The sequence below is a fragment of the Cryptomeria japonica genome, chromosome 4, assembly GCF_030272615.1.
Source record: "Cryptomeria japonica chromosome 4, Sugi_1.0, whole genome shotgun sequence".
NCBI lineage: Eukaryota > Viridiplantae > Streptophyta > Pinopsida > Cupressales > Cupressaceae > Cryptomeria > Cryptomeria japonica.
Window position 1 is genome coordinate 147,756,901 of NC_081408.1, and position 27,345 is coordinate 147,784,245.

The following is a 27,345-nucleotide window of genomic DNA, read 5'->3' on the forward strand; positions in this document are numbered from 1 at the left end:
TTACTATGTTTATAAAACTGGATATTGTTCATCAGCCTTGAGTTTTGTCAACCCAGTTGTTTCCTTTTGATTTGTTTTGAGCCGCAATCTTTTGCACTCTATCTATAATTCTCATAGTGGATATTTAATATTGACCTACTCTGCAACTACCTCACCGATGCATTGTTCACCTACCACTGCATGTTCACAACCTAAATTCCAAGTGTTATCTTTGTTGCCATCCAACATATTTGATTGTCTCAGTTCAAACTTAGTCACCGTCCAAATATATTACCGGTATACAATAACCGGTAAACCTTCACATCATGTAATTCCATGTTCTGTTTCCTTGTTTTATGAAACTCCTTTGTATAATTATTCACCATCTTGTTTCCTTGTTTTAATACTTGTATTTTCATAAGAAAATCAAGCTCATAATTGAGTGAGATGAATTGTCTTTTCATATTCTCCATAATTCCATGCCATTTAGTAATTTTCTCCTTGCCTCCCCTTCCTCTTTCTAGTAGTACCTCTTTCCACGAAATTGAAGTATGAGCCTTCAATCTTATTTTTTCGAATCTCAATCAATCAAGATCTTATACCTCCTTAAATTTAAAATATTTTTCCATTTCATTGATCCCATCGACTTGGTCTTCAGGATTTTGAATTCCCATTGAATGTAGGAACATCAATTTTTTATTATTTTTGTCTTTTTTTCAATGCCTTCAATAAAGGATAATTCATAGCTACTTCTATTGTTTCATCTATTTTATTTGTATCATTATAATTTTCTATAGCTTCATCCTCCTCACTCTCAAGTTCTCTCCTTTGAGAAAAAAATCTTCTAATTTCCTCTTGTAAAGCTTCAGCTTGCCTTTTCAAGGCTTTAAAATCATCATCATGGGCAACATTTTTATTTCTTTCTCTACATCTACCCCTATCACATGGGGCTCATCTTGCCTAAAATTTTCATAATACCCACAAGCTCAATCATAGTGTGAATTGCTTCCTTCTAGTGAATTTGCCTTTATAGTAAAAATCTTTTGGATCTAATAAAATTGATGTAAGGGGTTATGCTACCCCTCAAAAAATTACCTAAAAATAAAATTTAAAACTTCTGAGAATATGATTTAAAAACATAAAACTAATACTATTTTAAATCCTAAATCAATGGACAAAATAGGAAAATTTCTATTGGAATCAACACTAAGTTTACATAATAATGAGCCAACCCTTTTGGCTTATTAATACATCATATTGAAATATGAGTTTACCTCTCAATAACCATTTAAAACACACCACTAAACACTCAATAAATATTATCTATAACAAAAAAATATGATGGAGTCAAAACCCCATAACTGTATAGGAAAACTCATAGAAATCAACATTGAAATTATGAACAACTTTACCAAACAACTCGATGAGCCTATTGGCTTCCCAATAAAACTCTCTAATCTGACATGGGTGTGGCCATATACCAACAAAATTAGTGTATTGTCAATAGAAGCAATGGCTTACAAATCATCCTTCAAGCTCTCCGAACTTCATCTCCAGAATTATGATTTTTTTTCCAAATGAAATTTCATTCATTTCAGCCAAATTAGAAACCCCCAAAAGGTATGAAAAAATTCTCTCACATTCAATTTTGTATTTTAATTTCATTTGGATACTCCATTTAGTTCTCTTATACTGCCTCTTACAATATACTAACTTTAGTCGCGTATGTAAGACCACTTTCACTCCCACTTCACCTCTAAACTTTGAAACCCAAAATTGATCCTTTGGTAGGACCACAATTGAATTATATTCTTTTCATACAATGTAACCTCCAATAGTTTGAATTTGAATTACATTTAGGCTCCATTTGAGGTGTACATGGGGTCCACAAGCTGCCAATACCACCTTGACAATTTTAAAATTTTGGAAATGCAAAATGCCACCAAAATAAATGAAATTACAACCATACACTTATTTCAACCCTTTTTGAAATATTTAATAAAATTATTTAGCTTTGTTAAATATGCAAAATTCATGAGAAACCAAAAATCTGGGTAAGCATAAAATGCAAATCATTTTGATTATGCAAGATTGCCTCTATAGTAGTAGTGTAATAGTGCAACTCCAAGATCTTGCCCTCATAAACGTAGTGGAATAAATTAGAAAGATAGCAACCATTTTTAGGTAAATAATATTTGAGGTGTGATTGATATTGTTATTCCACCCAACTTTTAAATTTTTGTCATGTGGTAGGTGGCTCCAAATTCCAAAAATACTTTTGAATTAATGTGGCCTTATGAGTGAGAAGCAAAATGTTTAGAAAAATAATTCATGGTGGTCTAAGTTCAATTCTTTTCAGTAGATACTATTCATATTGAAAGATAGTTATAAACTACAACATGTAATAAAGAATCCATAGCAAAATAGTATTAAGTATCATAAAATAAAAGAATAATTGAGTGGAAAATATGGTTCTATTATAACACTTGAAGAAACTTATTAATTATCACAATAATATTTCTCTATTGGTACCACATCATATGATCATGGTAGTGATCAATATTGGGATGTCAAAGCTCTAACTTATTGAGTGTAAAGTACCATGCCTTTTTTTTAGCTATATAATGAATTATTGATACCCATATTTTGATCATGTCATTTTGAAATTATTAAATATATTGCAATGAACTCATGTGGTGGTTTGCATTAAATTTATAATCCATCTTTAGCATAGCATCATTAAAGGAAATTGAATTAATAGCTAAAAATGAATAATTATTCGCACCTCTAATCAACTAAGTGTTGATACCATGTAAAAGAGAAAGGTGACAATGCCACCATGACATACATCACAATTGATGCATGAGAAAATAGTAGGGGGAGATTAAACAACATGTTACAAAAAGAATAAAGAAAACATAAATTTTAACCTCTTATAAATGAAGAATATCTAGGCATAGAAAATGTTGTGTGCGAAAAATAAAATACTTCCATGGAAATTTCATTAGACCTTAATTTTTTTAGGAAACATAATCCATGAATGAGTGTCAATTATCGTCTCCTTGCTATCAATCTCATCTAATGATAAGTATCCACCCTATATAAATGCTTTCATTGAACTGAAGATACCTATCTAAATGAAATGTTGGATAAGGCACAATTTCTATGGCATATATTTCAATTCTTCCACATGTCTTGACGGGCTATAGGACCTCCATTATGTAGTGAGGGGCTAGGAAATATGTCATGTAACATTTACTTTTTGAGATGCCAAAATTAATAACATTAATGGTGCTTGAGATGATTTTGATCCCCAAACATCTCTATGAGGGGAGATAAATTTATTTCTTATTAGTAGAGGTTTTTGAATTACTCTTAGAATTTTTTAAGAACAATCCCCTTCTAGTTAAGAATGGCTCAATTGGGGTCAATTATTAAAATTATTATTTGTTTTGTGACTCATTACCATATACCAACCCTACTATTTTGAACAAGAGGTGGAGATGTGGAAGTGGGTTGAATGCTGGGATTAAAATGGGGGGATGCTGGGGGGATGCCAAAGGGAGTTCCTAGATCTTACGCTGAGAAGATTAAAATTCTAGTAAGTATACACAAATTTTAAATAATGAAACAATAGGTGTATTTCATTTGGTCAATTAGATATGTACTATTTCCTTTGAATACTTGAAGAGATCCACTTCCATAGAGACCCTCTTTTAGGCTTAGGTCAAGCAAAAGCTATTTAGTTTAAGATAAATGAAAAAGCCTAGAGAAACATCTATTTGCATTAAATAATTCGAACATAACAAAGGTAGATTAAGAATCTGTTACTAAAATAAAGAGATTTCTCATTAGAAATGATTATTTATTTGATTTAGAGTAAAAAACAAGCAAAAAAAAATTGACTAAATAAAAATTCTATTTAAGACCAACTTTACCATGATTGAATTTAATAATATTAAATTCATATAATAAAAAACACTCATATTTATAAAAATAATATAATATATTAAAAAAAAAACAAATAGAACTTTCCTCCTTTCTTTCCTTCCTACCCCTTTCAAAAACTTAACATTATAATTTTACATTAAAAACAATAAAAGAAACTATTCCAATGAACTACAGAGTAAAAGCGAGGAGAAACATACCATAAAAACACAGTTTTGCTTGTGCTAACCCATCTCTTATACACATAGGACATTCAAAGAGAGGAGAAGTCACTATTTAAATAGAATGGTTCTTTTAATAAAGGCTTAAATAATTCAAGAAAACATGAACATAATTTAGAGAGGATATATATCATTGGAAGGAGACAATGCCAGAGTAGTCTTCCTGTTACGTCCAGACAATGGACTACGATAGACACCCCGCAGTGGAACAAAAGCTCTTTGAAATCCTCAACGTATTTCTCAAACCCCACCTAAAACTAAAACTTTCCTTGCACATTATCATAACAGCACGTTGAATTATCCACCAGTTTAGAACTGCCAATTACAAAATGAACCGAAGCTTCATAATTAGACTTTTCACAAATGGAAACTTCTTCCCAATTTGAAGCTCACTTCTGCGCCTTTGGCCTAAACTGATTCTTCTATGTGATTTCTTGTCTTTCTCAAGGCAATGTCATGCACGTCTTCCTTTTATAATAGATGCGGTAGATGTCAGAGGAATCGATTTTACTGAAGTTGGAAGGAAATCCGCATTCTCTACGTATACTCGAAGAAATCTGCATAGGTTTTTTTTCGTGGCAATAGTCTGATAATCCTTAATAAAAGAGTTGTTGGAATAATTTATAGAGGATAATCGTTGTGGAACGAAAGCTCTTTGAAATCCTCAACGCATTTCTCAAACCCCACGTAAAATTGAAATTTTCCTCGCACATGATCATAACAGCACGTCGAATCATTCACCAATTTACAACTGTCAAGAAAATGAACCCAAGCCACTTGTTAAACTTTCCTCAAACGGCAATTTCTTCCCAATTTGAAGCTTTATTGTTGCGCATTTCTAAGCGCATTTTCCTTGCAATGTTTCTTTTATGCGATTTCTTGTCTTTTGCAAGGGAATGTCAACACGTCTTCTTTTTATAATAGATGCCGCAAGTGTCAGAGTAAACGATTTTAGTGAAGTTGCAATGCAATCGGCACTCTCAGCGTATATGTGAAGATATCTGCATAGATTTTCTTTTTTCGTGGCAATTGTCTGATAAAATGTTGATGGAATAATTTAGAAAGGATACAATTTTTGATTCGGAAATCATTACAAAGAGGCAATGTGACAGACACCTCGCTGTGGAACGAAAGCTCTCTTAAATCCCCAATGAATTTTTCGAACCCCACATAAAACTAAAATTCTCCTTGAAGGTTATCATAACAACACGTCGAATCATTCACTATTTTAGAACTGTCAATAAAATGAACCAAACCCACTTGTTAAACTTTTCACAAACGACAATTCTTACCTATTTGAAGCTTTCTGCCGCGTAATTCTACGGGCCTTTTCCTTAATATGTTTCTTTTATGTGATAATTCCTGTCTTTTCCAAGGCAATATCAGATACATCTTCCTTTGGTAATAGATGCGGCAAATGTCAGAGGAATCGGTTTTATTGAAGTTGCAAAAAAACAGCATTCTCAACGTATACTAGAAGTAATCCTCAATAAGTGTTGTTGGAATTCATTCCTAAGACTGCATCCTCATCAATTCTGCGACTAAACCCCGTACCTTCCTCTGCTCTCATTATAGACTTCATGGAAATTAATGCGAAAACCATTTGTAATAGCATCGAAAGAGAAGAAATATTGTGAGGTGAGCCAGTATAAGTATAGTGCAATCAAGCTCCAAAGTACAGAAGAGTTGAACCGTTTAAGCTGATTGTTTCTTCTATGAATCAAGACAGCACACATCTGTTTTGATTATTCACCACAAATATTAAGACTTACTTTGATGGCACTTTGATTCACTCTGCTAAGAATTATCTTATTGTAAAGATGAAGGATCTCAGTTCCCACTTTGTATGGTACCTCATAAATGTTTATTCTCCCAATGCAAGAGCTCCTTGAGCTAACCTTTGGGTCTCTTTAGCTAACTTCATTAAGTACTCTGTTATTTACTTTTTGATGATGGCTGGAGATTTTAACTGTCCCTTGCACCCATTTGAGAAATCTAGGGGTATTGAAGATTATTTAGAAAGTATGAATGATCTTGCTGACTTCATATCTATTATTGGAATGATGTACAATCACCTTGCTAGGTCGAACAAAACAGTTGGCCTAAATCTCATTCAAGTTAGATTAGATAGGGTCCTTGTCTCAGGAAATTGGAAAAATATTGATTCCCTCTCTTTGTGTGCCCTCCCTAGGTCTAGCTCTGATCATATTACAAACTTTCTTTCCTCGTATGGTAATACAAAGAAAAAATCTTATCCCTTTAGATATGAGATAATGTGGTCTCTACACCGATATTTCGGATCCTTGGTGGAATGTCCCTATCAGTAGTATCCCCATGTACCGTGTTGCCCAAAAACTTAAAATCCTAAGGACAAAAGTTAAAGGGTGAAACCATTATTCTTTTGGGAACATCTTTGAGCCAAAAAAAGTTATCTCAGCCAACCTGGAGACTATACAGAGGAAGATAGAAGATAACACTGCCTCCCAGGAAGACTGCACGTAAGAGATCTCACAAAGACAATAATGGTTTAGATTAAATAAGAAAGAAGAAGTCCTCTAGAAACAAAAAATCAAGGATTCAATGGCTCGCATAAGGAGACAAAAACAACAATTTTTTTCATCAATCTACTATGAAGCACGAGGAATAGGATAAGGCATATTTAGAAGGAATATGGCTCATTTACAGAAGATGAGAAGGAAATGGTTGAGTTGTTTGTTAACTTCTTTAGCATACATAACATCAATGGTCAAAGTAGTTTTCTTGGAACTTTCTTTTTGAAGTGCTAAAAAAGTTTGGATTTAAGGATAAATTCCTAAGGATGATAGTACAATGTGTTATGACCCCAATAGTGTTTATTTTGATAAATGGACCCCCCAGTGGTTGTTTCTCTTGTGGAAGAGGCCTCCATTAGGGAAACCATCTATCACCACATTTATTCATTATTGTTTTTGAAGTCCTATGAAGAAATATTGAACGACTTAAGAGGAGAGGATGATTAAAAGGGGTAAAAGCCACCTCTACAATGGAACCAATATTGCACCAATAGTTTGTGGATGACACCATTATCTTTGGTAAAGGTGACATCTCAAAGGCCAAGGGCTAGAAGGAGATTATGGACAACTGTGCTAAGATCTCAGGTCAACATATAAATTATGAGAAGAGTGAGATATTCTTCATGAATATTAGCAATAACCTTCAGGCTAAAATCACTAAAATTCTATCAAACTACGTGTTTATCAAAATATTATTTAGGTTTACCCCTTGTCTCAAAGTCCCCCACTTCTATCTTTTAGAATGGTATTATTGAAAGGTTTCAGAAGAAGTGAGCTGGTTGGAAAGGAAATTTTCTTAGTCTGGAGGGTAAAAGTCAATTGGTCAAATCATGTCTTCAAAATATTTCATTTTATTCTCCCTTTTTAAGAAGTCGAGGTGTATTACTGATAGGATTGAAAAAATCAAAAAACATTTCTTATAGATGAGGGCTGAAGAAAAAACCAGACTTTCCCTTGTGGCTTGGGACATAGTGTGTTGCTCAATTAAGGAAGGTGTGCTAGGCATAAGAAAAATTAAATCTTTCATTTGGGTCTTAATCTCAAAAATTGGATGGCAGCTGATTGAAGGGACAAAATACTAGACAAGTATCATCCATGCTAAATATCTCAATAACACTACAAGTTTTTACTACCTTGTTAAGAGATAATTACCCTCTGACTCATGGATTTGGAATAATGTTTCTAATACTAAATCTATTCTCAGAAAAGTAGGAAAAAGGCTGATAGGAAATGGAAGGAGTACTATGTTTTGGGATGATGTTTGGCTTATGGACTCTTCTCTTTCAGAACTACCTTAATTTAGTAACATCAAGTAGATCCTCTAAAAACTTTATGGCGTTTGTTCATGATTATATTACTTGGCAGGGGGACAAATCTAGTTGGAAAATCTTGGTTGCCAAGGTGCTTGAGAAGAAGGATATCCCTGCCCACCTCCTATATCAAATGGTGAGAGAGGATCAATCATTGAATACTTACTTAGGATATTTCTCCTTCTTCTCTCCTCATGTGGATGATGAACAGATATGGCAATTCAACCCCTATAGTGACTTCTTTGTTAAGATGGTTTATCACAACATTGATGAAGAACCAAGGACAACTTTTGTTGGAAGAGAATTTAGATAAGAGGTCTCTTACCCAAGATCAGTTATTTTTGGTGGTTGAGTTCTCATGGAAGAATTATCACAATTGATAATCGAAATAGAAAAGGTTTCTTTTTGGTTAATAGGCATGTCTTTTGCTATAAGAACCTTGAAAGTATTAACAATTTGTTTCTACATTGTCAATTTGCCAAGGAGATTTGGGATGAGCTACTTGTGGATCTTGGTATCTGCTAGACCCTCCCAAAGAACATGAAACACTTTATTGAGAAATGGTTCCTTATCCCTTATACCCATCTAGTCACAAAAAATAGTTGGCTACAAATTCCCCCTTTTATGGCCTGGAATTTTTGGAAGGAATGAAATAATAGGGTGTTCAGAGATGTAGCATGAAGTACTAAGGTGCTATTTCACATCATTAAGTAGCAAGGAAAGGAAAATATAAATGCGTATCAACCAAGAAAATCCAGGGTAATTCCAATCTTAATGGATGTGATACTAAAGCATATTTGGGGAATAAACTATAGTCTTCTTAGAATTAATTGGCATAACCTGATCCTTAAGAAAAATTGAATTTGAAATTTTCTGAAGGAAGGCTAGATAAAGTGTAATTTTGATGGTTATTTGAAAGGGACCCTGGTTAATCTTGTGTGGGTGGCATCATAAGAGACAATAAAGGCTTTATGATGGAATGATATTGTGCTAATCTGGGAAAGGGTTCAAATAATAAAGTTGAGGTGATCGCTGCTTGGTAGGGTCTCTCACACCTCCATTACCACAATGGCAAAAATGTTGTTCTTGAAGGAAATTTGAAATTTGTGGTGAATTGCTTGAAAGGTAATGCAAATGTTACTTGGGAGATAGAGGACATTATTGAGAAATGCAAAAGATAGTTAGGCCTATTTAGAAAAATAAAAAATAAACATACTTTTAGGGAAGGAAATTGTGTGGCAGACAAAGTTGCTAATTAGGGCTTAACTAAAATGGATGGTGTCTCTTTAACTCCTCAAAGAGATTGGTTGGACTAAAAAACATCATTTCCAAAGAGTAGGTTAAACCCTTCATGTGTGACTCGGTCAATTATTTAAAAATATAATGGCTCATTCATTGTTTCCCCCCTTTTCCAATTTTTATGCTCGCCGATATTTTAAAATTCAAATTCATCACCCAATGACTCATTTGAGGATGAATAGGAGGATTATTGGATGACTGATTTGGATGATGTGTTGGATTTCCAGTAGGCAAAGTAGTGATGAATATGTCATTACCATAAGTTGCATAGTTGGCAGTAGGAGGCCTTTCCCTTATCACCTCATTTTAAGCATTAAAGATGTCCAAATAATTTGTTGGAAAGGTGGAAGGCTTTCTTCTCAATTTGGATTAATTTACCATAATGTGAACAACCTTTTCACATGTATGGACAGTGAAATTAGTCAAGCCAAATATACTCTTTTAAATGAATAACTTTTAACAGACAAGGAATGTTGTAAAAGTTGTAGTTTGCTTCTTAGTCGATTTCAAACTTTTTATTTTTGCACTATAAAGAATCCTATGGATATGGGGGGGCCTTTGAAGAGAATGGAGCCAAAAAGTTGCGAAGAACTTTAGAAGAATGAAGAGGTGTGAGATTTATTGATCTATTGATCGTATCTCCTTTGTTGTGTTACCAAATATCATTCATTAGGTTACTAGGTTGTAGAATGACAGAGACAAAGTGGAAAGATGAAGCTATAGAGATTACAAACCCTACATGAAAAATTTCTTCGAGAAAGGTGAACATAAGATGGTGGTTAAAAATGGGTATGACCGCTCTGTTCTCCCTAAGCTCTATCCTATTGTCAGGTAATTTGTTATAAAATATTTCACTTTAGAAAGATGATATACCTCGGTGCATGGGTACCACTTCCCCATTTTGAATCATATAAGACATGAAGATAGGATTAATTTAACCTATTATCTTTTTACCTCCCCGGAGTCTAGCATTGCTAATGGTGCACATCCTCTATTGCACCAAGGGATAATATATATCATTTACACACATTCCTTTGACTAATCCCCTAAATGTAGTTGTTTCCTATTTCTTCTCAGTAACTCTGAACCTAAGGGAGAAATTCATAGATCCTCTACTGAAATTGATTTAATTGAGGCCAATCCCCTACATTTACCTAATAGTACTCCTATGGCCAAATCTAAGGGGAAGAAACCCCAGGGGGAAAAGGATTTAGAATCCCTTGAGGTAGCACTAATCAAAATCAATCCTGACAAGAGGAATTTGGAAACCCCCAAAAATAGTCCTGTTAAAACGAGAAAGATCAAAAAGTACTCTACCAAGAAAAGCATTACTATTCACCTAGATTTGCAAGATTCTGAGAAAGAAGAGGAGTGGTTTAATGATAAGGAGAATAAGGAGAGTATCTCACAAGAAAGAATGCCTCCTCGACTCTTGTGTAATGATAAAAATGTCCAAATCAAACCTAAAGTGACTACCTTTGATTCGGCAGAATATTTCAACTTGAAGGATGATGATGATTCTTCAAATGAGGATACAGGGGATAAGGAGTACCAAGCCAAAGATGTGGAAAAGGAGGATTTCTATAAGGAGGATATGGAAGTAGGGAGTGATTCCTAGGAGGACAAGGAGGATTCTGATCCATTGTCCATGCCCCTTAATTCCCAAGAGGATATATATATGGTTCCCTACTCTTAACAATTACCTTCAGATATAGATAAACACAACAAGAACAACCTAAAAGAACAAATTATTGATTTGCAAGTGAGGGTTATGAACTCGGAAGTGAAAATTGAAGAAAATAGGAAGAATACAACCAAGTGGGTGACTCCTTCTATTCTCTATGCACCATCATGGATGGTATCATGAGAATGATGGCTATTTGATTTGTTTGTGGGAAAAGAAGAATGAAAAAGAAGGCCAAGAAGCTCCTGAAGGAGGAGAAATTGGATGAGGATAATGAAAGGAAGGAATCCACTACTGCGGAGATCTGGATTAACCAAGTGCAAAGGCTAGAGTGTAATTGGAATTTTATTGAGAATGATTAAGTAGATTAGTCTATGTTTTTGGTTTTTGATTAAATCCTGTATAATTAGTCATAGGTATTTTAAGTATTACTTGAGGAATAGGCTTGTGTAACACCAGATTTAGACTCTCATTACTGTTGGTTACTCTGTTAAGTTTTTTAACTTGTTAAATGTTCTTACTATTACCAATATGTTAGATAGATGGTGGTTAGCTCATAATAGTATCTTTAGTTACAAGCACATAATAATTTTTTACTATGTTTGAGAGAGGTGGATGTGTTCTTGTGTTGGCTATTTGATGCAAGACCCTTTGTTGCTTCTCTCTAATTTTGTTGTTTAGTAGGATTCAAGGCCTTCTCCTTGCTAACTTAATCAAAAACATTTCAAACAAAAAAAAATCATACTACATCTAAAATCCCACCAATGTACCTTCAAATTTATATATATTTAATATAAGAGTAAGAAAAATATATCAGCCATATCTAATATGTTATATAAATTTTAATAACCTAGTTTTTAAATAATTACTAGGATAATCAATAAACCATAAATAGTATATTAGAACTCCTACTCTCTAATTCAAATGCTCAACTTCCAATCTATGATTCAAATGTTTCTCTCTCACATGGTGATTTTTCTTTATTAGTTTGTGACCATTTGGTGGACCTAGAAATCTCTCTTGGCATTGAATCATTTCTAGGGTATGGCATCCTACCTAATGTGGTTGGGCTTTTGTCAGTGTACCTACCACAACCTTGATGGTGCTAGTACCATGTATTTTGTACCTAATCACCCTCTTCGTGAATCTTTGGCTAAGAAAGTTGATGTTGTGTGTGGTAAATCCACTCATTTTCTCATTTCTAGATCTGTTGGGGTTTCAATTTCTCGCATCTCCTCTAGTTATCATCAATAAACCTGTGCAAATCTATTCTAAAAAATATTGTTGTCCTCCTCTTACATTAAGGCCTTTTTCTATAAGTCTAAGCCTCCTCCTTGTGCCTCTATCTCTCCTATAGTAGTTTCTTGACCTATATCCATTATTTTTTTATTTGAATATTTTGATCTCTACACATTATCTCCCTTTAATGGATGGTAAGATGGAGATATGCCTCTATGTTAGAGGTTCATTTGTTATTTTTAAATATTTTTCTATTGATATAGATGTTGTTCTTGAGGTTGGAGATTGCAAGTTAGTTCCACACCATCTCTTGCTTCATCCTTTGTCTCCCTTTTTTAACCGTCTTAAGGAATTGATTAGAGTGTCCTCTATTTTTGTTAGATTGTTTTATGTCCCCTTATATTCTAGTGTAAATCTATATAGAAGATGATTGGAAATTTTCTAAGTCTTTTTCTATGGGTGCATGTTGCTACTTATAATTTCTCTCGTGCCTCCTTTTCTCATATTTTGTTCAAGTTTGATATATGTAAATGTCTTCTAGTTCAAATTATTTTATATGTGAATGACCACACATGGACAATGTTGGCTGATTATGAAGGAATTTTTTTTTTTATCTGGATGTTTCTTTTCCATAAAACATCTGGCCTTTCATTGTTCTCATGGTTCTCACAAATCCTCTTCTTCTTGGTGGTCTATTTAAGTTTCCCAACATCTTATAGTATTCTTAGATGAATAAAGTGATTAAAAATATTCTAATCCCTTCTCTCCTACTTCAATTTTCTCTTAATCTCACTTTGATACTTTGGATCACTTTAGTATTAAAAAAATTTCTATTGTTTCTTAAATTTTTGATTGTCAAAATAAACCTATTACTTTTGATATAAATATTGTTTCTCAATTTTTTCTCCTACCTTATAGTATTTTTGTTGTCCCACCTTCTTCTATTAGTGTTTTTCCCTTTGTTAGGGCTTCTAAGGAGGTTTCTTCTTCTCCTTCACTTCGGTCTTCATATGTTCAAGATAGCTCTAATGGGACAGTAGTCCAAGGAATGAAGAGAGATTTGAAGATGTCTAATTTTCTTTCAAAGTTTTCTATTTCTAACTTTGGTTACCTCTTGGGTAACTTTTCTATTTTCATTATATTAGAGTTTGGGATGCATTAAAAACCCACTTACCTTAATAAAAAATAGCATATTGGCTAATGTAATACTAAAGGTACATTTTGTTATCCTATATAGTGTCTTAATAATTATCGAGACATATATGAAATGGAGATAATTTATTCTCTATTTAAAACTCATGAAAGAAAAAAAAAAAAAAAAGCTAAACACTAGATACATAGATAATAAAAAGTAAAAAATGTTTGGATTATTGAATATTAATTGTAATGTAATTTGAAAAATAAATGATTAGTATCTAAATATAATAAATTAAGTGGATCCTAAATCTCTATGCCTAAATCATGGTAAAGATAAATTTATATTCAATTCGAGTGTAAGCATCATTGAAGGGAATATTAATAAATAATGTAGGTATTTGAAAACTTTGAACCCATTTCATCCCTTCCTAGAGATAAATAATGTTGTTCGGAATGTACTAAAACTAAAAAGAGAAATATTTCTTAGGCAAAACTAACTAGGAAATCAGTGGTCCTAGCTTGAGAGAAAGATCTTGGTCAATGATATTATCTAGGAGAAACATAATAAGGTAATTGACCACTGCTTGCATTTTTTTTGTAGGTTGGTAGTTTCATTTATGAAAGTAATATTTATATGTTCAATATGTTTCCTAATGAGTTCACATAGATAACTTATAGGTAGACCTTCTAATGGTCTTTCATAATATTTATCTATGGAAGGCAAGGGTTTTTTTATTGGATCTATATATTATAACTTAGAACAAATAGTACATAGAAAGAAGCTTATTATAAATAACATAGTAAGATGTGGAGACTTAACATGGAACTATATCTAGGAATTGTTGTAGACTAATGTTATAGAAAAAAATTACTCATAGTGAAGTCAACCTTTGATTTGGGCACCATGAAAGTACTAGACATGTACAATTTTCTTTTGATAGATAAGTTTATCCATGTGAAGCTAATATTTCAAGTTGAAAGGGTAAGCCTCTATAGTGGTGGTGCCCTAGTGGAGTTCTAAGGTGGTGGCCTCATAAGAGTAGTGAAAGAAATGAGCAACTGAACACCCATATTTATGCAAATAATGTGGTAAATGTGATTGATAGTGTTATTCCAACAAGTTTTTTAGTAGTTCTCATATGTGGGGAGTGGATCCAACTTTCAAAATTACTAAGTTTGAATTGATGTAGCTTTATGAGTGAGAAGTGGCATGTTTAGATTTATTTATAGCCTAAGTTCAATAATTTTCACTCATTACAAAATCATTTTGGAAAGTGGTTAAAAAGGACAAAACCTAATAAAGGATCTATAGAAAAAGTGTAATAAGAAAGAAAATAAAAAATAATTGAATAGAAATATGGTTCTACCATAACACTTAAGGATACTATTAATTCTTAAAATAATATTTCTCTATGTGTAGCACACCATATGGTCATAGTAGTGATGAATACTAACATAATAAAGCTCTAACTGATTGTGCGTAAAGTACCACACTTCCTTTTTCTATAGCTATGTACAATTTGCATAGTTGATGATACACATTTTTATCATATCACTTTCATATTACCAAAATCACTACAAAGAACCTAACTAGTGGTAGGCATGGAATTTACAATCCATCTTTAGAGTAGCATCATACAAAGCATTCAAATTAATAACTACAAATGAATAAGTATTCACACCTTTAATCAGCTAATTTTTGATATCATGCAAGAGAGATATAAGTGATAATTACACCATGATGTACTTCATGATTGATACACAAGAAAAGATTAGAAGAAAAAATAATACAACTTGTTGCAAAAAGAAAAAAAAAAAAAAAAATTTAACATCTTATAAATGAAAAATTTATAGACATATAAAATTTTGATGAGTACCACAAATAAAATAGTTTGGTGGAAATTTAATTATACCTTAAATTTTATAGGAAACATAATGCATGAATGAGTTTTAGGAGTTGAATCTCCTCACTATCAATCTCATTTAAAGCTAAGTAACTATCCTATATAAATGTTTTCTTTGAATTGAAGCTACCTATCTAAGTAAAATGTTGGATAAGATAGAATTTTCATGGCATATATTCTTGTTTTTCCACATGTCTTTATGGGCTCAAAATTTAGTTTTTAAGATAATTTTGACCCTTTAAACATCTCCATATAAGGTCAGATTTAAATTTTTTTTTTTATCACTAGAGGTTTCTAAATTATATTCTTTTATTTAGAACTTGCACCTAGTGCCTAAGGATGACCCAATTGAGAGTGCATTATTAATAGGCATACTCATTTTGTGATTCAAAACTATATACCAACCATATTTTTTTTAACAAGAGGTAGAAACATAGAAGTGGGTTTAATGTTGGGATTAGAATAGGGAGATTCCAAAGGTAAATACTAGATATTATGTTGAGAAGATTAAAACTATTATTAAGTATAGAAAAAAATTAAATAGTAAAAAATTAGTGTGTTTCATTTTTCCAATTAAGTATGTTTTATTTCATTTTAATTCTTGGAGAGATCCACTTCTATAGAGACCCTCTTTTTGGATTCATTCAAGCATATCCTATTTAGTTCAAGCCACATGACAAATATTGGAGAGGCATATATTTACATTAAATAGGTCTACATGAGAAGGATAAAATAAGAAATTCAACACAAAGAGATTTCTCATTAGAAATGATGAAATATCTAGTTTACAATGAGAAAATAAGAAAAATCAAATGAGTTGAAAAAGTAGGAATCATATTTAAGGTTGAATTTAGCAAAGTTGAATTCAATAAATTGAATATACATAATAAAAATACAAACTATTATTTAAAAAATAATAATATAAATGGACCATAAAAACATTCAAAATATTTTCTCCTCTCTTTCTCTTCCTACTCCTTGAACCTTCATCATGACAATAGTATAAGAAAAAAATATGAAAATATAAACTATTCCTGTCAACCGCAAGTAAAAATAAATTGATAAATCAAATGAGGACAAACATACCATAGAAAAATATTTTGGTATGTGTTAACCCATCTCTTCATATACACATACAACATTCAACGAAAAAAATACCCATAATTTAAATAGAATAGTTATTATACTGAGATTTGTATCACACTTACATAATGAATTGAAGAATTTCTGTAAATAAAAACTCCATGTGATTTAGATTAATGCTCTTCTACTTTTTATATATAAATAATTTTTTTTTTGAAAAAAGGGGGGTAAAAACTTTATTAAAAATTAGACACAAGAATTACAAAGAGACCCAAGGCCCCAAGGCCCTAGAAAAGGACCACAAGCCCAACCCAAAATCAGCCAATCTCATACCCATCCAAGCCCTCAACAAGAATCTTCTACAGGTATTGACAATAATCTAGGGAAAGATTATCCCACCCTTCAAATTTCCAATCACTACCCTGTTCCGAGGCCCACTTGGCCAAACAATCTGCTACTCTATTCCATTCATGAGGAATATGGATGAAAGATGCCCACTCCATAGCCAAGATGATGTTAAGAATCTAATGGACAATCTCTGCCAACTGCCAATGAACCCCACTCACCTTCTGCTCTGTCAACAAGTTCACCATAATTTGTGAGTCGGATTCATAGATAACCTTTTTGCAAGCCAACTCCTAGGCATGCTCCAAGGAATAGAGAATAGCAAATCCCTCGATAAAATTACTAGAATGCCACCCTTTACGAACCAAAAATAAGAGGACCACCTCCCCCATACAATTCCTACCAACACCACCAATCCCAACAAGGCCTGGGTTACCCCTAGAGGAGCCATCGATACTGATTCTGATAATCTCATCTTGAGGAGGTATCCATCTTCCCATCCTTTGAACCTTGTTCAAAGTACGTCTACCTCTCCTGACACAAGCTAAGGTAGGGGACAGTTCTTGCAGCCCCAACCTGCTCATAATATCTACCTCGTCTTTATTTAGAGGAAAATGCACCTCACATTTAGCTTCCATCATCTCCTTGATCATAACTATGATTCTATTCCACACCTATTGAACCATCAGTCCGACCTCACAAAAGATCCTCTTGTTCTTCTTGAGCTAGATTTGCCACAAAATGAAGATGGGCCCAATGTACCAAATAGTCTAGAGAAAGGAGGAGAAGATAGGAGGTCTACCCAAGCTGCTCCAAAACTCCACCAGTGAATCCACGTGAACACAAGGATGTTTGCACACCACCCACCAATAGTGCCAAATAAGCATAGAGAAGGGGCATCTGAAGATAAGGTGTGAGGATTCTTACTCCCCATTACCGCACAAGGCACAAATGGAAGGCCCCAAAAATCCTCACTTGCGGATATTGTCCAAAGTCAGGCATCTATTCAAGGCCAAAATCCAAGTGAAGCAGTTACACTTTGCCCAAGAAAGATTATTCCACACCTATTTCCACCAAGGCACCTCTCTTCCCTCAAGTCTTCAGTTCAACAGTACCCGATATCCACTAGCAACAGTAAAGATGCCCTTAGGGTTTGGAAGCCAAGCAAATCCATCTCTACCTTTGAGAGAACTACCATGTTTATTCGCCAGAATGCCATACAACTCCGCACACTTTTCCTCTATCCCAGCAACTAGCCACTCATTAGGGGCCTTCCACCACTCCATCTCCAGCCGCCCACACCTATACACAGCCTTGAAGTCACTCACCCTAGACTACCCCGCCTCTAATACCCTCTGGCATAAATTCCCAAGGTTGGGAAACTGATCCAGGATGGGGGGCTAACCATCCCAAGAGTCATTCCAGAATAGGACCTCTTCCCCCTTCCTGCAAATCCAAAAGAGACCTTCCTAAGAGTACTCCAAATCGTTGAACCTTTACCCTCAAGCGGATATCTTGGAATTTCCTCCATCGAGATCCTGTGCATATATTTGTAGGCCAAAATCCTCGCCCAGCCACGATCCTTCTCAACACACAACCTCCAGTACAATTTAGGTGCCAGAGCCTCCCCAAATAAAATAGACTGCCTTAAACCAAGTCCCCCTAACTACTTCAGGCTACACACCAACTCCCAATAAGAATTGCCTAGCCAGAGAGTCCAATCCCTTCAAGAACCACTTAGGAGCCACTTAAAGCATACATCGATAAGTTGGAAGAGCCTGAACAACCAACTAAATCAGCTGAACCCTCCCAGCAAAGGATAACCATTTATTAGTCCAGTGATCAACCTTTGTGCAAAATTTATCCAAGATGCCCTGCCACGAATTCTTAGGAGGGTTACCAAGAGAAATAGGAATACACAAATAAGTCACGGGCAAAGAGCCAACTTGGAATCTCAAGATAAGAGTAATCCTCCTTTGAATAGGACAGGGAGTGTTGAAAAAGAGGATAAAAGATTTATCCTTGTTGATCATCTGGCCCGAAGCTACAAGATAAACATCCAAAACCTTTCTCAGATTAGTGGCCTCTCTGATCCAAGCAAGACCCATCAGGGCCATGTCATCAACAAACTACAAGTGAGACTATGGTTGCAAGTCATTACCCCAACTCCATCCCTGAATAAATTCCCGACCCACATTATGTTTAATCAACCTCCCTAGGCCCTCAGTCAGAAGAATGAATAGGTATGGGGATAGAGGGTCCCCCTGGCGAAGACCCCTATATATAAATAATTTTAATCATCAATTTATTTTAAATTAATTCTTTTAATTTTTTATTTTAAATAGTTTATCAATATTTAAAGAATTTTTTTATATTAATAAAGCATAAGAATAATATGTTAAATATATCCTTCCAAAAAATAGAGTTTTCTTAAAAATATTAAATAATAAATTGTCTAGGATACCTACCCAAAAATAGATTCTATGTAGATGTCTCTAATAATTAAACTAGCTTTCTAAATTCATATTTAAAAATATTTATGATATTTTTTAAAACCTTTAAAGAAATTAAAAAATTATTACCATCTTTAAATTTAGATTTGAATAAAAAATTAAAGCTTTTGAAAAGAGTTTTTCAAATTAAATTAAATAAAAGAAATTTATTTAACTAATTATAGAGATAAGATAAATAAATTCCAATAAAATTCTTTGTTTTTAAATTAAAAATCTATAAAACTCAAATATTCAAAATAATATTATTTAATTATATAATTTTCTACTTATTTGATTATTATTCATCAAATTAATTATATTTCTTCTATTTAAATTTTACATATTAATAAAAAATTCATAATTTTATTATATCTATTTAAATAAGTTTCCCAAATTTATTTATAAATTCCTTGCACTTGCATAGCTTTTTACTTTTAATTTTTTTGTTTTAATTTTTTTTTTCTTTATTTCTTATAACATGAGTTTCCGCATGATAAGTTTCTAGAACTTTTTGGATGTACTTAAGAATTCTTTATAATAGAAAATTGTAATTCATTCATCATCATTGTTAGTGGTAATTTGATGATTTTTGTTGGTTCTTTGAGAAGACAAGTTTTGGTCCCTTGACTAACTAGATTAGACTGCAACATGGGGTATTCGAAGCAATAAAAAATAAGCTCATAATACTTCTCTTCAATAGGGACATCTAGAGTTTGTTCCTAATTTCCTTCTCTTGTTTCTTTATTTGTATTTCATATGTTATTGAGATAATGTAATGTGTGGTGATTGACCCATAATGAAAATAAAATACTTATGATGAAACCTACTTGTAAGGGTAGTTGTGGATTTTTTTTTAAATTGTTGCTAAAAAACTTTAACAAAAATACTAAATTTTTTGGTTGGTTATCATGTTATCATAAAAATATAGGTTTTATTTATTTCATTGTAAATCTAGGTGTTATTAATTTCAGCCCTCTTTGCCTCTTATTGAAACAATATAATGATTTTGATTCTAGTTTGGTTGATTATTTCATGTTGCAATTTATGGGATAAATTCATTTTTTATTCTAGGAAAATGAGAGTTTAAACTACTAATATTAGATATAAAGAAATGTAGTGGATAAGAATGTAGAGGATTATTATTATGTCAAGACTATGATCCGTAAATGGAAGATTTCAAGGTCCAACTTCCACAACTATTTCACATTTATAAATTCTAATTTAAATTATATTAATAGTCTTCCATGAAAGAACATTGACAAAGTATTTATGGTATTTCTTGTTTTCATGCATTATCAATTTGGGTTTCTAGAATCCAAATTTGTTGTTGGTAGATACCAAATATTAAAGTAAAGGTTTGTGTAAAAATAGTATATAATACATTGTATTGATCACGAGATAGTTATAAAAGAACTGATTTTATGACTAATCAGTTTTAATATTGGTAATATAATCAATTCTATTGTATAGATGCATGTGCATGTGAATTATGATACCTTTTATAGTCCCTCACTCGGCTAGCAGCTCGTGAGCTTCATGCCCTTGTTGGGTTGTCGTGCTCCCAAGTCTGGACCTGCATAATATATATATATATATATATATATATAACCAACCAACAACTTAAAATTTAAGAGTCCAACTTCTTTGATGATGAGATTAAATAAAAATTTAAAAACATCTTTCTTCTGTATTTTATTAAAAAAAAATTATTTAATAGATTGTAGTGTATTAAATTGTTATTGATTTTACAAGAAATTAAAAAAGGTATACTTCATTATGCTCAGTTATATAAAATGATTTGATCAATATAATCAATTTTATCATGCATATATTTGTAAATGACTTTTACTTGATATTATTTTGACTTAAGTCAAAACTATAACATTTGAATATGTTTGTAAAAGACGTCTAATCTATATATATTTTTCTCTCATGAAAATTATAACATGTCAAATTAATTTGAACAATAGAACTTTCAGCATTGTGGCCACCAAATGAAAATGTGATTTAAAGATTTTTCTTTTTATTTTACTAGAAGATTCTATCTAAGAAATTGTAAACTATAATTTTGACACAAGCACCTTCCTTATGCTTCCAAAACACACATTCACACAAGGAACTGCCCACAAAATCAAATAATAATGACATAAATATTTCAATAAAACTACTTAATTTTATTCAATTTCACTTCAAAATAAACTATACATATGCAACAAATTGATTAAAATAGTTTGGATTTCAATTCACCTCTTTCTCTATCTACACACAATATCCTTCTATATTAAATTGAAGAATGAAATCTGAAATTTGCATCTATCCTCGCATAAACCCTTATTACAATCTACAGTGCTCTACATCCTTAGTTTGCTTCTCTAATTCTCATGACTCCCCACCTATATCTTTGTTCAAACGTAATTTCTTCTTATTGGGTTAATATTCCTCACAACTCTGCCTCTTGGCTACAACCCACACTCCCTTGGCTAATACCTCTCTCCTCGTATATTCCATATTTTGTAGTTTTTATCTATTGTTCTACATTGATTCATTTTTACCAATCAATAGTTCAATAGATTCTTGACTAGTTGGCTCTCCATTTTTCTTAATTGATGGTTGTGCCTTTTCAATTTCTAACTTCTCATCTACATCAACCTTTTTTATTCACTCCATGTTATTCAAATTATGGGCTTTGAAACCATGTTTTAAATAAAAATAGAGGCATTCAATTTTCAACTCCCCACATTTGATTTAAAATTATTTCAAATGACAAATGGATATTCGTTCGAATGTTTCTAAGTTTTTCCTACAATCATTATTGTCCATACCCATGGTGATCAATACATGAGTTATACCAACATGAAACTCAACCATAATTACATCATGGCACAAGACCAAATAGTAGCACTAGGTTTGGATATTTCTCCATGCCCAAAACACCCAATTCCACCATGCTTACCCAATGATGTATCCCAATAAGGAATATAAAACAATTCATAAGCATTGTCTACGTTTCCACATTTTGTATACATATCCACTAGGGTAGTTGCAATTCAAAGATTTGCCAAAGTTTATCATCCCTTATGCTTCGAAGGATAACCATACCCCACTCCAAGACTCCCACACAAACTATGAGGATGCCGACAAAGATTGTGGAGACTAGTTTTACACCAACCAATTGCATTTACTTAAAAAATTATCATTATCATTATCTATGAGAACATTTCTCTAAGGCATTACTGTCAAAATATTTTACCCTCATTAGCCATGCTATCTCGCTCATGCATCAAAATTTCTTATATTGATTGTTTAACTTCTAAACAATTATTGTTTAAATAAACTACTCCATAAATAATTTCAAAACAACTTTTTTTCTTGTAATTTTAAATTTTTCTAATTATTAAATCTCTATTTCTGAACTATTTTTCTATTAAAATATTATTTGCATGGCTTTTGGGTATGCTTTTTAAACTTCCTTGATTATTTTAATTCAAAACACATTTTGTAAAATCTGGTAGTAGTTGGACGTTGTCTTCTAACCATTGAAATTCTACTGACAATTAGGTTGCATCCACAGTTTTCCAATTTCTTTTAAAGGTAAAACTAAATTGTTTGTGTCCTTGAAGCTTTTTAGATGATTATTATTTGTTACGAAGATTTCTTCTAATGTATAAAAATTTTAATGGCTGAAATACATATCTCTTTTTCTAACTAAATTGCACTAACAGTAAAACAAGTGTAGGTTTTTTATAAATATATGAGTATGTAGAAAGTCCACTACTCTTTTTTTAAAATAGACATCTCTCAATATTTTACCTTGTTTTAAAAAAATATATATGTGCTAATTTTAATAAAGGCTGAAAACATTAGGGAATGCATGAACATAATTTAGAGAGGATATAACCTTTAATTTGAAAATCACTGCAAAGAGGCAAGGCGAGAGTAGTCTTCCTGCCACTTACTTACAATCCACGACGACAGAAACCTCACTGTAGAACTAAAGCTCTTTGAAATCCCCAATACTTTTCTCCAACGCCACCTAAAACTGATTTTTTATTGAACAGTATCATAACAGCACTCCAAATTATCAACAAAATGAACCAAAGCTACATGTTAAAATGTTCACAAACGACAATTTGCTCCCAATTTCTGCGTAATTCTAGGCGCCTTTTCTCGAAATATTTCTTTTATTTGATTTCTTGTCTTTTGCAAGGCAATGTCATACACATCTTCCTTTCATAATAGATGCGGCAAATGCTGAAGGGGTCGATTTTAGAGAAGTTGCAATGCAATCAGCATTCTCAGCGTATAATCGAAGAAATCTGCATAGATTTTCTTTTTCGTGGCAATGGTTTCATAATCCTCAACAAAAATGTTGATGGAATATTTAGAGAGGATATAATCATTGATTCGTAGATCATTGCAAAGAGGCAATGTGAGAGTCGTCTTCCGGCAACCTAGCTGTTGAACGAAGGCTCTCTGAAATCCCCACTGCACTTCTCCAACCCCACTTAAAACAAAATGTTTTCTAGAATATTATCATAACAGCATGTCGAATGGTTCACCATTTTAGAACTCTCAATAAAGTAAACCGTAGCCACTTGTTAAACTTTTCACGAAGGATAATTTCTTACCAGTTTGAAGCTTATGCTGAGTTCGCGCCTTTCCCATCAAATGTTTCTTTTATGTGATAGTTCCTGTCATTTGCAAGGCAATATCAGACACATCTTCCTTTTGTAATAGATGAGGTAAATGTCAGAGGAATTGATTTTACTGAAGTTGCAATGAACTGGACATTCTTAGCGTGTACGTCAAGAAATGTGCAATGTTTTTTTTCTGTCGCAATGGTGTGATAAAAATGTTGCAATTCAATTCTAAGAATGCATCCTCATCAGTTCTACGACTAAGCCCAGTACCTCCCTTCTACTTTCATTACAGCTTTATGGAAATTAACGCGAAAACCATTTCTAATTGCTTCGAAAAACAAGAAACATTGTGAGGTGAACCAGTATAACTATAAGCAGTTTGCAGAAGAAATTAACCGTACGTCTAAGCCGATTCATTTTTCTTTGAATAATTAGAGCACATTAGCGCAAATAGGTATAATTATCAGCTTGCAAAACAACGTACCAGTTTCTTCTCCATGGGGCGAATTGTGAATACGATGGACAGGTCAGTCGTTAAGAAATTGATAATCCTCCTGCTTTTAGTCATTTGCATTCTCAATGTTTCTGCGAGGCGCAATCTCGATACTCATGTTTCGAATAACAATTACAATGCTAAGTTCATCCCAAGGGTGGATACAACACAGTGTGCATCACATCGGAGCTGCGTCGGCGATATTCCAGAGAAGGGATGCTGCCATCCCAAGAACAAGGCACATAAATCGACACCCTGATTCAGTTGTGTCATAACAAAATTATGGTCTAGGAATATGTGTCAATAGGTATAGTAGAGGTGTCTTTGATTTACAGTTTGTTCTCTATTGTCTCAATTTGTTGTCATTCAATTAACAATCATTTTGTACAAATCCTTGACACACTTATAGAAATATTGTTGAAATATTTATATCTATAATTATTAATCGAGAGACTTTCAGCTGTTTTTCCATATTTGCCATTAATATCTGTTTGATCTTCTTCGACGGCATCCTATTTTCCGTACTAGATGCATAATTTTTTCCCATGGACACTTTTTTTTTCCTGCTTTCTATACTTGTTTAAGGAATAAGTAAACAAATATTTTCTTTCTTTCTAGACGTTAAGATCAGTAGTTACGTGGATTACAAAAAAAACTTTTTTTCTTTCTTATTTTATTCACCAACCACATTTCGTTGTTAGACGAAGGCCTTTATTATTTCAAATGATAAACAATTTATGTTTTAATCATATATATTAATAAATATTAATTTCTATTATTTTAAAATTAATAAATAACAATTTTACTAGGATATCGATTGTAATGAGTTGATAGTAGTTTAAATTTATCATTTTTGAATTTAAAATCAATTTTGAGTTGTACAAAATCAAATTCTATATGTTGTATGATTAATTTAAGATAAGGAATTGTCAATACATAGATAGAAAATGAATGTATTAGAATGGAGTTAATAATAAGCATGACAAATGTAAGATATGCTGGAACATATTTAAAGATGAATAATATATAGTTTAATATGTCAAAATATTTGTAGATGGGATGAATGAAGGATTGAGAAATGAATCTAACATTAAACAATAATGTGTCATTTATCTATATACATTTGCATTAAATTATTCCATCGAATGAAGCAAGAACAAAATAGAAATCAGCATCCATTTAAAAATTTTATTATTGGATTAATTTTAATAATGAAATTTAAAAAACAAAAAAAAGGATATTAAAAAATTATCTATATTTTTTAATGTTAGAAAATTGATATTTTTATTTGAAGTCTTTAATCTTCATCAAATATTTATGAAATTTAGAAAAATAAAATCTTGAATAATATATTAAGTCAATTGATTTTTTGGTAAACTAATTTTGATCATACTATTTGCTTTAAATGTTTGAAAAGAATTAGTTATTCAAATGTGTAATATAAGGAATAACGTTAGCAATATGTCCTACACAAGTTTGGTAGAATGAATATTTCTTAATACTTGGTAATAATAGATACCCCTTAATACTTGACAAAATGAATTTCATTCAATCCTTGAAATTTAATTTAAAAAGTATCTATTCTAACTTATATTCTTAATATCAACAAATTTAATAAAAGAAATATCAATATAAATTCACACTCCCAATATCATTTAATTTTAAACCTTTAAAAATTAAAATAAAATTTTAATCAACTACCTCCAAAAGGAAGAAGATGATCTTACTAAGAAAAATATGTATTGATCAACTTTGACATTGATACAAACTCGCCAAACTTTGAAGCAACAGTATTCTTCCTTACACTCTCTTTACATGGTAAGAAACCACCTCTCACCTAAGAATAGTGAAGCAATGAACAATGAAGATGAATGTTTTATTGATTTTGGGAAACTCGTGATAGGCCTATAAAATATTTCTTATAACTTGATTCTAATAGTAATTTCTAGTTAACAATGTTGTTGGTATTCAATTCTAAGACTATATCGTCAGTAAAAATGTTTTTACAATTCCATTGCATGACTAAAGTCTAGCATCTTCCTTTTTCTTTCATTATAGACTTCGTGGAAATCATCACGAATACTTCATTACGTTTCCATGAGTTTATAAAAAGGCCATGATTAATAATCCAGGGAAGACAATAAATTTTACAAGGTGAAGTAGCATAATAATAGGTGTTAGGAAAGAATTCTTTAAACCCACATTTTAATAATCCATTTTCTACATAACCCATTAGAGAAAAGAATGCATATGAGCTTATAGAATCACCATAATACAAAGATCAAATAGACATGCTACAAGATAACAAAAGATATACACTGTGAAAACCATGATGAGGGAATACATCCATATAGCAACATAGAGCATTATATTAGTCAACCATAAAGCAACATAGAGTTACAATGAGCACCTTCAAACCATCAAGCCCCCCAATGCATTCCCATGTGTCCAAGAATGAATCCACACATCCCATGCCATGATTTACAAATGCGATCCAACAAAGGACTCAATACAATGAAAACCCAAAACCACCAACCAGCCTTAACCACTAAACATGTGCTTTCTTTTATAGATAAAAGCTCACACAAAAGCAAGTATTTGTAAAGTAAAACCATGTGCTAACTACCCTTGACTCCACATTTAATATTCAGTACTAAGTTTTCTTTTTTTAAATATTTTCCCCCAATATTAAATAATTATAATATAATAATCCCAATGTTACAATACAACTCATCAAGTGGCCTCAAGAATATTCCAAGGGAATCTCTACATGTTACATGTCCATGTGGAACATCACATAATAAATAAGTATTACGATTATAACATTATTATGCAAGGTGTACAACACCTTATTTATCAACATTGTCCCACTTGTTGTATACATTACATAAGGGTCAATCAATGAAATAGATAAGCATAGCCATACATGTAACCACGTGAATCTCCACCATGTTCTCGTGGTCCAACAAGATACCTGCAATAAAACCAAGTGACCACCATCTAAAGCAATAACTCCTCT

The 27,345-nt window shown here is 32.3% G+C and overlaps 1 protein-coding gene across 1 annotated transcript; it reads left to right on the top strand.

Moving 5' to 3' along the window:
* The first annotated feature begins 10,477 nt into the window (after nt 1-10,477).
* Nucleotides 10,478-10,927, top strand: LOC131874967 (uncharacterized). The gene has a single exon (XM_059218944.1). The coding sequence runs from the start codon at nt 10,478-10,480 to the stop codon at nt 10,925-10,927; it is 450 nt and encodes a 149-aa protein (XP_059074927.1).
* The last annotated feature ends 16,418 nt before the right edge of the window (nt 10,928-27,345 follow it).